Source organism: Hyla sarda, chromosome 7, assembly GCF_029499605.1.
Source record: "Hyla sarda isolate aHylSar1 chromosome 7, aHylSar1.hap1, whole genome shotgun sequence".
Lineage (NCBI taxonomy): Eukaryota > Metazoa > Chordata > Amphibia > Anura > Hylidae > Hyla > Hyla sarda.
The window spans coordinates 137819880-137833675 of record NC_079195.1 but is presented as its reverse complement, the minus strand read 5'-3'; the positions used below and the strand labels follow the sequence as shown (position 1 = coordinate 137833675).

General features: G+C 38.2%; 1 protein-coding gene across 4 annotated transcripts in view; it reads right to left on the bottom strand.

The window, feature by feature from the left end:
* The window catches only part of LDB3 (LIM domain binding 3), a 201262-nt gene that overhangs the window by 98183 nt on the left and 89283 nt on the right, over positions 1-13796 (bottom strand). For 3 of the 4 annotated variants that reach the window (XM_056530802.1, XM_056530803.1, XM_056530804.1), the window contains exons 4-5: positions 10460-10535; positions 3854-4263 (exon numbers count right to left, since the gene is read on the bottom strand). In XM_056530802.1, the coding sequence (XP_056386777.1) occupies positions 3854-4263; positions 10460-10535 (486 nt within the window). The remainder of the gene's footprint in view (positions 1-3853; positions 4264-10459; positions 10536-13796) is intronic. The other variant, XM_056530805.1, reaches the window with a different exon arrangement.

Genomic DNA, 13796 nt, shown 5'->3' with positions numbered 1-13796 from the left:
AATAATAATGCTCTAGTTAACTTTTACTGTACAAAATGTCACAACTCTTACCTAGAGAACTATGCTGCCATTTCTTCTAGCCTATAAAATATCAGTCTGCTATATTATCTACTGAGATATATTAGGAACACGCTGGAGACTGTAAGCAGATAGTCATATAGCCATTTTTGGTATGTGTTCAACAGCTGAGCATCTCCTTACAGTCAAACACAGTGTAACAGTATCATTTGGTAAAAAAGGACCCTGTGTCTGTTTTAATCCCCTGTACCTCATCCATGCTTGTCATCTGACATTTTTAAGGTAGAACAGGAGCTTAACGTTTAGAGAAATATCAAATATGTAATCCAGTAGAGAAGGTGGAAAAAGTAATCCGTTATTTATAAGTGGAAATGCATTCATCCGTAACTGAATGGATATATATACAAATGCACATACTCCAGATGTTCATTTAGTATAATGGTTTGGCAGCAGTAATGCCCATTTGCAGTAAATAACCAAGTTAGCTAACTTAGGAATCCATTACTAGATTCCATGGCATGGAATACAGTAAATGTTCTGGTAGACCTTGTACAATAACGATATTTATAAGGATGCACTGGAAATATTTTTCAATGAAAGGGAATGCCAATTTAGAAGCCGCAAGGACACTAAAATTGTGTTCCCTTTGCATTGGCTTAAATGTAAATAATAAGATACCACTGTATAAGTGTTATAGGATACATATAAACTACATATACATAACCTACATATAAAACTCATATTTTTTTTAACTTTTTGTAAGATCTCTACTATCGGACGTGTTAATCTCACAACAGCATGGTTGAACAGATGCAGAACCACTACTGAACAATTGGTGGTGATAATAATCATAGTGAAGGATGTAATGGACGTATCCATCAAGATGATCCTTATAGCTAGGGAAGTCTCTGGTTAGTGATAGTTTTTACAACAATATGCAGGACAACAATCTTTTGTGTGAATGTTGCTACAAAGGTAATTTATATTTACTGATAATGATCATTCTTATAGCAGCATGATCATTGAAGATTAACAATAACTTATAGGCAGAATAATTGGTTTTAAATAGAAGCTGACATCTTTATTGTTCTTTGCTGATGAAGTTGTGTCCAGACAGACATTATCCCTGCAGCCACCACTACTGGAGAAACAGAGTATTACATGGCTGCTAATCAAAAAATTACCCAACTATTTAACACATTATGGACTCAGGTCCACTAGTCTGGCTGTGGGAGATGCACAGCATAGACGGGCAAAGCGGAACCTGCTTTCCTTAGAGATTGTGGGGGGTCTCAGCAGTCAGACCTCATTGGAGTACCACTTTATCTATACTAATAGGGTATATGAGCGTTGGTTATGTTTAAAAAGCCATCCAAAATGTCACTGTCATTTGCAAAGCATTGAACAAGTCATAGAGACAAGTCAAACGTTTTCATTGGTCAGGGTCTGGGTGCTGAGACCCCAACATTGGTTAGAAGAAGCCATCTCTCTCCTAACTGCATGCAGCCTATTTAGTAAAACACTTAAAGATTCATTGTTGAATTTGACTTCAGAATTTCTAAATTTTACAAGTGAACATATAGGTGACCTAGTCATCTGTGTCATGGAAATAGAATTTTCTAGAAGATAATGGTTTGCTGGATAAACTGCAGTATGTCCCATTTTTTCTTTCAAAGACTTTTTCTAGCCTGTAGTCTTTAAGGTTCAATAAGTGTGAATATTCACTTATAAGAGCTTTAAGATTTTATTCTATTGCTGACCAAAATAGACTTCGTAATTCTAGGCATTTTCCTTGAGGGAATGGTAATAAGCATCTTCCACTATAGCTGATATAAGATGTTATTCCTGTTTTATGTTATAAAAAATAATATTGTAAGGATAGGTGCATGTTGTCCATGTTTTAGAGGGCGACAAACTGATAAATTACCCAAGCCCCATCCACCATGCAGCCTCTAAAGACTGGAACCTCTAAAACAAACTAAAACCATCCAGTATTACGTTGTACACACTACTTAGTATAAATCATTTAATATATACTGGTATTATTTGGGAATTAATTGGAGTTTTGTATAGAAACTATATGGCAGCGTTATGTGGGCTTTGTAAGAAATGTGTAATAATGTGGACTGCATGTGGCACTATTATCTTGACACTACATTGTAGTATTACGTGAGCTGAAAAACTGTCTAAAATTGTGCCTCCATTATTTGACCTAAGCAATCTATCTTTTACCAAACTGTAAATACCATTATATCATTGGAGATGATTAGATAAATAAATAATTCAGTTAGCTTCAGAAGTTATTAATATGTAATTCATTGCTCTCTGTTAATAATTGACATTGCAAACTACTGATACACATTGCAGCATTTCATAAGGCTATGTTTTTATGAACATCACATATGCCTCAAATATTTGAGAAGTTGAAAACTTGCAAAATGCTCATGCCCGGGTAAGCAAAACAGTCTTGCATCGGCAAATATATATACACCAACACCAACAGTTGTCAAATCTACTGTGAATAATTGAGAAAAACCTCCAATGTCAAAGACCAAATTCATCAACATAGTACATACTGCAGAGACTTGGAGATCAATTTCCACCTCCACTAACATGCAGATGTGACTGTGGTTCACTTCAATGTGCTTTCTTCTTATATATGTAAAATTTTGAAGCCATTTTTCCCTTTTTTTATTTGAGGAAAAAATGTAATTTCCAAATATTTTAAAGAAATGCAAAATGTTTTTTTTTCCCCTTTTTTTTATGCAGAAAAAAAGATGGAGTACAAGTTGTAAATCATTTAATTGCTGGAAAAGACATTTACTAGTCAGCCAGATAATCATGTTATTAATCATTATAAAAGAACATATTCCATACTCCATTTTCAATTTTACAAAAAATAAAATAAAAATAACAAACAAAAAAATGGCTTTAAAGAAAACTGAATTTTTTTTCCTCCCAATTTTTATTTTTTTCCAGGCCTTCCTATCTCTATTTCTTCTCATTAATTTGTAGGAAGCAGACATATGAAGAGTTGTTTGGTGAAATAAACTGAAGGGATGCTGAAGTGGGCCCAATACGAGCCCATGACAACACCGTGATTGTGATCACAAGAAATGATTATGACACATAAAGGCCTGCTTCTAAGCTTCCTGAACCACATTTTAACATAAGGAAGAAAGATATTGGAGTTAACTTGAGTCACATCTGATTTAAGGTTTTGAGAGGTGTTGGGCTTAATTTGTTTTGAAAATAAATGTTTTAAATTCAATGGCAATTAAAGGGAATGTATCATATACATATAGCCATATACTGATAAATATTTAGCTATTTCTGTTTAAATATTTAAGTTTTTATTTTTTGATTGTAGATTTTTATTTTCTGTACTTTCTTTTCTAGTTCATGATTATGGTGATGACCATCTTGCCAGAGCTGCTGTTAACAGCATTTAGTGATATGCTTTCCAGCAGTTACATGGACCATAGGAACCTGTGATTCTGAGTGTTCTAGGCATGTTTTGTGACCTGTGCAGAGGTTATTGTGCGAGGGGGGGGGGGGTTAACTGACCATCATCTATTATAAATAGTATGATCTTTTGTTATCTATATCAAAGTGATTTACTGTTATCCTGACTGTGATAATTACAACATTTCTGGACATTTTTGATGTTACATTCCCTTTAATGTCTAATAATCTAAGATTGATATTTCTGCAATTGTATGAAACTGGATTGATCAGAGGCTTAAAGAAGTTGATGAATTGTGCCAAACATACAAAGTTGTGACTGGATAGTTTCTGTAAGTGTCATCATGGTAAAATGTTACATATTACGTACCCTCTAAGAAGAAAACCTTCTGAAGCTCTTCCTTTGACACTCAAATTTTGCATCTCAGTCATTTCATTAAGAGTCTCTGCTGAATAAAGCCCAATGGGACTGTTATATAGTCTTTTCTTAGCAGGGCTAATCTGACTGTTGGTATTGTTCTCATCATTGACTAAACCCTCTGGTTTTGGACCTACGCTATGCATGACAGAAGATGTTTCAGAAGCAATAGAAGGGGATGATATAGATGATCTAAGTGGGGATGTCTTTACATAAGAGTTGCTATGTGAATGGTGGATTTCTTGCTTGTTGAGGTAGCCTGACACTGTCCCATTGGTTGTCACGCCACCGCTCGGTGGCATAGCAGATGTGTTAGACAGAGCACTGAGGACTGTTCTGCCATTAATTTCCAAAGCGTGGTCCTGTAGCGTACATGCAGACCAGGAGAGAAGAATACAGTAATGAGAGTAAACATGCAGAAGAGACAAAACATTGCTTTAAATGCACCAACATTCACAGCAATCAATATACATGACCCTGCTTCAACATTAAGACTTTTGCAAGCAAGACATTTTTATCACATGACACAAAGTTCTTATTAAAGCAGCATTTCACTATGTTAATTCTGAGTTAGAATCTAATTCTGTAACACATTTCTTAATGTTTTTATATAGACATTATATGTTTTCTATTCAAAGGAATAGATCAATGAATCAGTGAAAGTGAATACCTTATGGTTATTATAGCTTTATTGTCTCTCAAAATGTTACTGATGAAAATTAAAGACCTTTTGTAATATGGTTGTTTAAAAAATGTTGAATAGTCAAAAAGAAAACGGCCCCTAAAAATCACATTACTAGAGGTCCTCATACTTGCTGGCACACTAACTAGTCCAGCAGCAGCATAAGCTTGTCCATGAATCATGGACAAGAGATGACTCATGGACAAGGCTGCATGAGCAGACACACCAATCACCTCCCACCACCACAAGGAAGGCACATACCCCCTTCCCCTGAGTGGATTTCTAACCAAGTGAGATAATAAAAAGAGGTAGAATAAATATAGGTAATAGAGGCACATAAATTAGATGTACATGGTCAGGATTAGCTACTGAGTAACATATACAGTTTTTGTGGGATCTGACAGGTACGCTTTAATATCCATGAATAGATTTTAATGGTGCTGTCAGCTTTTAATTTATTTTGTTTAACTGAACATACTGTTAAAAAACAACTAAAACTAGACAAGACCAGAAGTGTGAACAGAGCCTTAAGGCTAGGTTTTCAACCAGATTTTTTGTTCATATTTTTGACCTGAAAAAATCGCAGAAGAAAAGCTACAAATACTGCCACTGTTTTTTTGAGCATTTTTTTCCTCTTTGTGGTGTTTTTTCAGGTGTTTTTACACCTGTGCGGAAATGCTCATATTTTTTACCCAGTGGCAGTTTTCACTGCCTCAGGTATCAATTTATGAGTCAGATGCAGAGAGTGTAAGGAGTTAAGTAGTGATGCATAGCTGTGCGATGCAACTTAACTCTTTTGTCAACATACAGTAAACCAGCGATCTATATAGATCGCTGGTTTACTGTAATCCCTTGCTGGGCTGAGCGCTATAAGCAGGCCCAGCTAGGAATAACTTAATTTGCACTGCTTGGAGGAGCCTCTATATAGATGGCTGTATACAGCGAGCAGAAGTTCACTTACCCACTCCCAGTGCTAAACAATTTTTTGTGTTTTTAGATCAGATTCAGATACATGAATGCAATGGATTACATGGACTACGACGATGACCAGCTTTTTTTCTTCAATAAAATGGTTAAAAAGAGCTGTGGGGGAATGTTTTTTTCTAATAAAAATTTATTGTGTTCTTTTAAATTTACTTTACAGGCTTAGTAGTGGAAATTGTCTTATAGTTGGAGTCCATAATTAGGCCGGGGCTTTGTGCTAGCCCCATAAACAGCTGGCACTAACCCCCATTAATTGATGAAGCGCCAATACCAACAGACCTGGAATGTTAAAAATGGTTCTCCTGGGTCTAGATGGTAACAGGCTGGCATTATTTAGAATGGGGAGAGCCAATAACAATCATCCTCACCTACCCTGGCAATCTTAGGCAGTTTTTTTTTTTTTTTTTGAAAAAAACATGTGGGATTGCTCCTTTTTGCAGTATCAACCAGATACTAACCAAGCAGCAACAGCCTGACATTAACAGGGTTGGCGAGGGACGTTGTTGTTGTTTCGAGCCTTAATAATGCCAAGCTTAAGGTGTACTATTGAACTTTCTCCTGCATGTATCCCCTGTCATAAGTTTAACCTGTTGGGGGCCCACTCCCTTTCTCTAACGTAGGGCCACGCCGTGGCCCCACATCATAGCGGGCCGAGCCCCGCCTCTAACAACGGCCGGGACCCCTGGCTAATAGCGTGCAGCACTGATTGCGGTGCCGTGCGCCATTAACCCTTTAGACGCGTCATTCAAAGTTGATCGCCTAAGATCGCCAAAGTTGACCTGCGTCTAAAGTGAAACTAAACCGCTGCCCTGGCGAAATTGCGGTGTCCCAAACAGCTGCAGATCTTAAGGAGGGTCCCCCTACCTGCCTCCTGGTGTCCGATCGCCAAATGACTGCTCAGTGCCTGAGATCCAGGCAGGAGCAGTCAAGCAGCAGAATCATTGACCAATGGTTTCCTATGAGAAACCATTGATGAATGCAGTGTTATAGCCCCCTATGGGAGCTATAACATTGTAAAAAAAAAGTTGAAAAAAAAGTTAATAAAGATAATTTAACCCCTTCCCTAATAAAAGTTTGAATCACCCCCTTTTCTCATATAAAAAACCAGTGTAAATAAAAATAAAATTTCAAATTCCAAAGTCCAAAATAGCGTATTTGTGGTCACTTTTTATATCATGAAAAAAGGAATAAAAAGCGATCAACAATTCCAATCAATACAAAAATAATACTGCTGAACACTTTAGATCTCGGCACAAAAAATGAGCCATCATACTGCCCCGTACACGGAAAAATAAAAAAAGTTATAGGGGTCAGAAAATGACAATTTTAAACATATACATTTTCCTGCATGTAGTTATGATTTTTTTCCAGAAGTATGACAAAATCAACCCTATATAAGTAGGATATAATTTTAATCATATGGACCTACAGAATAAAGATAAGGTGTCATTTTTACTGAAAAATGTACTGCGGAGAAACGGAAGCCCCCAAAATTACAAAATGGCGTTTTTCTTCAATTATTTTTTTTTTTCTGCTTTGCTGTAGATTTTTGGGTAAAATTACTGATGTAATTACAAAGTAGTATTGGTGGCGCAAAAAATAAGCCATCATATAAATTTTTAGGTGCAAATTGAAAGGGTTATGATTTTTAAAAGGTAAGGAGGAAAAAACGAAAATGCAAAAAGGAAAAACCCTCTGTCCCCAAGGACATGTGGTGGTTGGAAAAAAATCCAGAAGAATGGACAGAACTATAGCTAATGCAGCACTAGTAGCCTATGCTACAACGCTTATTACCTCAACTACAGGCCCTCCTGATCTGCTTCTTCAACAATCGCTTTCAACATGATGACAAGAGATATTGCAAGAACCGACACTGAATGTAAACTATAAGGTCCGGTTCACACTACGGAGAATCTACACGGAATATCCACGAGTATATTCTGCACAGATTTCTCCTCTTGCAGTACCTTAGTTTCAATGGAAATTTCGCTGCTCAGTTCACACATTGGAAGTTCCATAGAAGAACTTCCAACAAGAAATTAGATTCATTGGAGTCTTCATGTGAACATGTTCAATCTTCTGCAGGAATCCATTCTTGTGGAAAGTTTTGCTATAAGGCTGGAACTCCACTGAGTTTTTTTTTGCAAAAACACCATAAAAAACGCCAATTTTCCCGCACAGCGTTTTTTTCAGTGTTTTCAGATGTTAGCTGCAAGTCAATAGTAAACTGCAAAATGCCAGATTCACTTTTTCAGTTTGGCGTTTGGCGTTTTTTAAAATTCTTTTGGCATTTTTCAGCAATTTCGGGCTCAGAGGCTGGATTTTCAAATCGCCCGACAAAACCTAGTCTGGCGCTTTTTACCCTGAAATCGTGGCGTTTTCCTCCCATAGAAGTCTATGGGAGAGCAAAAACGCCAAGAAAAACGCCATGTTGGTTGTAAATTTTGCGTTTTTGCAGGCGGTTTTTATTCTTTTTTTGGACTTTAGCAATCTTAAAAAATTGGAGATACCTTTTTTATTAAAAAAATTTTATAAAAATTTCGTAGGGTACCATAAAAAAAATAATAAAAAAAATACAGTAGTGATGGAAAAAAGTTGTATCTAACGAAATGTATTTTTTTATTATGAGATGTTTATTAATTTATAAACAGGGATCAATTTATGTGAGCGGGTAAAGCACTAAAAATGTAGCCGACAATAATAAAAACGTAGTGTGTGTGTGTTTTTCACTTTTTTTGTAAAACATTTTTTTAGGTAGTATAGGAAATATGAATATGTGTATATATACGGCCGTGCAGGGGACCAGAGGAGAGCGGCCGCGGCATCCATACATTATACAGGAGGATCACAGTGGGTGTCAGGAGTGATACCCGCAGTGATCTTTCCTTAACTGCAAGTACTACTACTCCCAACATGGAGTACACTCTGCTCCATTCTGGGAGCTGTAGTACCGGCATTAATAGACAGATCGCAGCAGGTGTCAGAAGTTACACTCGCTGCGATCTGTCTATTAATGCCGGTACTACAGCTCCCAGCATGGAGCAGAGTGTGCTCCATGTATGGAGTAGTAGAACCTGCTTAAGGACACATCACAGCGGGTGTCACTACTGACACCAACTGTGATCGTCCTGTCTATAGCAGAGCGGCTCTATACATCGCTCGCATCCCTGCTCTGCACTATACTCCGGGCCTGCCACTCATTCATTCATCTTTTCCTCAGAGCTGTGATTGGCTGCAACCATCCGGCCAATCACAGCTCTGGGCGAAAAATATGAATGGCCAGTGATGTGAATAGTGCAGAGGTGCGTGCGCTGTATAGAGCCAGATCTCTGCTATAATATGGACAATCCCATCGGGTGTCAGACTGACACCCGGGGCGATATGTCTATAGTACAGGTACTACTATTCCCATCATGGAACAGTGTGTTCCATGCTGGGAGTAGTAGTACTACATAAAAAAGGTTAAAAAAAAAGTTAAACACACACACTTTATAAAAAAAATATTAAAATGTTGTTATAAAAAATAAACATTTAGTTAAATACATTACATTCCTATTGCATCCTTTTTTTTATTTTTATGTTTTTTTTGGTACCCAACTATTTTGTAAAAAAAATCGCCAAAGGAGCCAAAAACAGCAAACTCCACACAAAGGTAAAAGGCAAGAAAAAACGCCAGAAAAGACGGAAACATGCAGGGAAAAACTGTGGCAGTTGTTCTGGTGTTTTTATGCCACAAAAATCGCAGGGCAAAAATCTCAGTGGAGTCCTAGCCTAAGACTTCCAAACTTCTGTCAGAATCCCCTAGAGAAGTTCCAGGATAATGCTTATTTCATGGGTGCATATGTCCATGGTAGACGGTGCATATGTCAATGGTAGATTACTGTGTACATAAGCACCCATTCTGTATTATTTTGAGCGGTACAAATCCACTAAATAATTCAGTAAGGAAATGTTACATGCTAAATTAACCTAAGCCCTTAGGCCCTGTTCACATTTTGACTTTGAGTCAATGAAATGTGATCATTTTCCATCTTGCAAAAGAGCAAAACTGTTATTAGGTTCATTGATCTTACATCTGATGCTTTAAGAATGATCAAAAAGCAAAAGCCAAGGGACTAACATTGCTATTTGGCTTTACATATTTCAAAGACAAATAGCTTGTTACATATAGTTACATTTACTTTGAATTGGCAGTAATGGCACAAGCTATAAATCAGTAGAATCACAGTAGAGGTTGGCACTAGCTTGTACTAAGACGTGCTATTATCAGAAAAAAAGATAAGGAGAAATCTGCCAGTGCTAAATTCCCTGCAGTCGGGTTTTGGAGGGTTGAATCCTATTCACCACCTATAATGTGCTATTATTAGATAAAAAATGTAAGGTCCACTAAACACAGCAGTATAAGAATTTAAAGGGTGTTTTTCTGCATTGTTATTGCTTAAAACATAAATATATATACTGTGTATACCCAACCATGCCAGGAAACCAAGCGGGTATCCAGAAATACATGGCTGCTTTCTTCTAAAAACATGGGGAAAAGCTATAGGGTGTGGAGAGATAGAAGTTGTACGAGGGCCTGGCCTAAAGGCTTTACTGCTCTGTAAGAAAACACAAAGGACATACACAGTACATAAAAGCTATGGGCCCTGTTACAGTTCTATGTGTATTTTAAAGTTTGTTTTTACCCTGTGGTGTGTGAAAACTGTCAGCAAGCATGCTAGCTGCTGCTTGTAGAGCTAATGATGTATTTTAAAAACACCCAGGAAAAACACATTCATGACACTCCAAAGACCCAATGCTCTACAACATATGACAATCAAATCATGATAATAACAAATAATAGTTCTAAGACTTACATAATGATAAATGTTGAAAAATGATACAATACATACCTTCTGGTGAGGGATTACTGGCAATGGAGAGTCTATACGTGGTGTGGCTATTGGAACTGGTCCTGGACGTTTCGACCTGTGAAGACAGAGACATGCTTTATATTCAATATGCCATCCCGACCTCAGTCTCCAAACAATGGATATTTTTCAACTTTTTTCAATATAAAGTAAATAAAGTAGAGTGGAGATGACAGGGACGAAGGCAGGGCTGGGGGGAATCCAGAGATAGCAGTCAGGCATAGGATGACTGGGGGGGACACCCAAAAACCACTCTGCTATATAAAAATACACTAGTATTCTAAATAGCTCCTGTTTAGTGAGGCATTGAGAAGAATTTTACATCTGGATCCAGAAGGTTTAATATTTGTTTACAGATTAGAACAAGATACTAAAACATCTTTTTTCTAATCTTTTTATATTTTTATTGTATTTTTGTTTTAATTGTTTTGCACATTATGGGGTCAGCCATATTGCCTCATATTAGCCATATTGCATGGCCCTAGCATTTAGAGGTACTTTACAGAACATTTCATGGACATAGGAAACAGTATACTGGAGGAGAACTTATTTACTCTAGGAGCATTTCTACAGATGCTTTGTGTCCTGTACAGAGATCATTTGTGCAGGGAAGGTATAAGGGGAGCTCTGAACATCGCCATGAGTGGCCTGATCTGGTCTTATCTACACAAAGTCACATTTTATTGTAAACCTGCCTTTGATGATAATCATACTGCTATAAAGTTTTCTCTGCAGAACAGGAATTGTTAGCTTACTGTATTATCAAGCCTAGTGGTTAGAATGGAAACTGCTAAATTTGAGGACTATTTTAAAATATAGATAATAAAATGAAAAAATAAAAATAAAAAAAAGATAAAAAAGTCAGATTAATGTCAAATAAAAACTGCCCATTAAAATGAGCCCTTAAACAGCCCGGTATACAGGGGAAAAAAAGTTACAGGAATCAGAAAATCTAAATCAAAATAAAAAAATTCTTTTTAAAAGTAGTAAAAAATTACATAAATGGGTACAGATTGGGTATTGTTGTTATCGCACTGCCCTTAACTATACTGCATGTTGTGAGCTGCTTCTCTCTGCACTGATCTTTGCATAAGGGTCAGGAGACCAATGCTGGACATTTGCAGGAACTAATAAGGCCTCATGGTTGAAAGAAACCATAATAGGACATCTACAGACTTTTATTAAACCCTACTGTATCTCTGTTTATACCTGATGGTTTACATGATGGATGCATGATGCATTAAAGGGATATTTTCCCCTATATCATTGTCATGTGGATATAGCATAAAAGCAAAATTTTTCATTTCCATCAGATATTCAAAGTGTTTTACATGAGAATGATCCAAGGTTTACACTAGTCACGCCAGTTTTACAATCGCAGAATTTTTCGGGATTTATAGTTTGGCACTAAAATCTAAAATTTTGGTGGCAAAATTTATGATTTTGGTGCCAAACTTGGCAATTTGGCACAAAAAAATATATGCAAAAATGGCGCAAAAAAACCCTAAGGCAGCAAGAAATTTTACTCTAACATATTTTCATATTTTCAAAGAACTTGTTAAGTGAATTATTATTACTGGGACAGAAATTAGAGAAGTTTTTGAATATCTTCCCCTTTGTATGCCAGTGTACATTCTACAGATACAAAGCCTTAGGAACACAACTGTAGTGACACAATATGTTTAAAAAAAGGCTTCTTTCTCTTTCAAAGAGTTTAGGAAGGTTAAAAAAAAAAAAAAACATAGCAACCAATCAGATTGCTTCTTTTATTTTTCAGAGCCCTGTTTAACCTGTTAAGGACCAAGGGCGTACATGTACGCCTATGCTCCCTGGTACTTAAGGACCAAGGGCGTACCTGTACCACCAGACCCCCCCATGTCGGCGATCGGCGCAAATCGCAAGTGAATTCACACTTGCGATTTGCGCAATTCTGGGTCATACAGGTCTATGGTGACCTGGTGACCCGGAAAATAAGGGGAATCGCGGTTGTCTAAGACACCTACGATCCCCCTGAAGGGATAGGAGAAAGGTGGCACCCCTCCTATCCCTGCTATTGGTGGTCTAGACGCGACCACCAATAGCAGATCGGGGGCGGTGGGGTTAACTTTCGTTTTCCCCGTTCTGCGGGGCAGGACGGGGAAATGAAGGGGATCGGGCGCCGAAGATCCACTTACCCGTCGGTGGAGGCTGCAGGCGACGATCGTTGTCGGAGATCGGCGTGGGCTGCATGTCGTGCGGCAGAAGAGGACGGCTCCCTGGATCCGACGGAAGCCGGTAAGCTGCTTAGCAACATCTAGGGTACTACAGTTTGAGACCATTATACAGTGGTCTCTACACTGTGGTCCTCCAGAGGTTGCAAAACTACAACTCCCAGCATGCCCACACAGCTGTCATGCTGGGATTTGTAGTTTTGCAACAGATGGAGGGTCACAGTTTGGAGATCACTGTGCTGTGAACTGTGGCTCTCTAGCAAAACTACAACTCCCAGCATGCCCACAAAGCAGTTTGATGTCTGGGCATGCTGGCATTTGTAGTTTTGCAACAACTGGAGGTCCACAGTTTTTAAATCACTTTTCAGTGGTCTCTAAACTGTAGACCTCCAGATGTTGCAAAACTGCAAATCCCAGCATGCCCAAACAGCAAACAGCTGTCTCAGTATGCTGGGAGTTGTAGTTGCGCACCTCTAGCTGTTGCATAACTACATCTCCCAGCATGCACTTCGACGATTAGTACATGCTGGGAGTTGTAGTTTTGCAACAGATGGAGGCACACTGGTTGGAAAATACTGAGTTAGGTAACAGAACCTAACTGAAGGTTTTTCAACCAGTGTGCCTCCAGCTGTTGCAAAAGTACAACTCCCAGCATGCACAGTCTGTCAGTGCATGCTGGGAGTTGTAGTTTTGAAACAGCTGGAGGTTTGCCCCCCCCCCCATGTGAATGTACAGGGTACATTCACACGGGCAGGTTTACAGTAAGTTTCCTGCTTCAAGTATGAGCTGCGGCAAATTTTTTGCCACAGCGCAAACTCCTAGCAGTAAGCTCACTGTAACCCGCCAGTGCGAATGTACCCTAAAAACACTACCCTACACTAACACATAATAAAGGGTAAAACACTACTTATACACCCCTTACACTGTTCCCCCAATAAAAATGAAAAACGTATTGTTCAGCAGTGTTTCCAAAACAGAGCCTCCAGTTGTTGTAAAACAACAACTCCCAGCATTTCCGGACAGCCACTGACTGTCCTGGCATGCTGGGAGTTTAGCAACAGCTGGAGACACCCTGTTTCTTTCACTTCGGAGCCCTGTCATATTTCAAG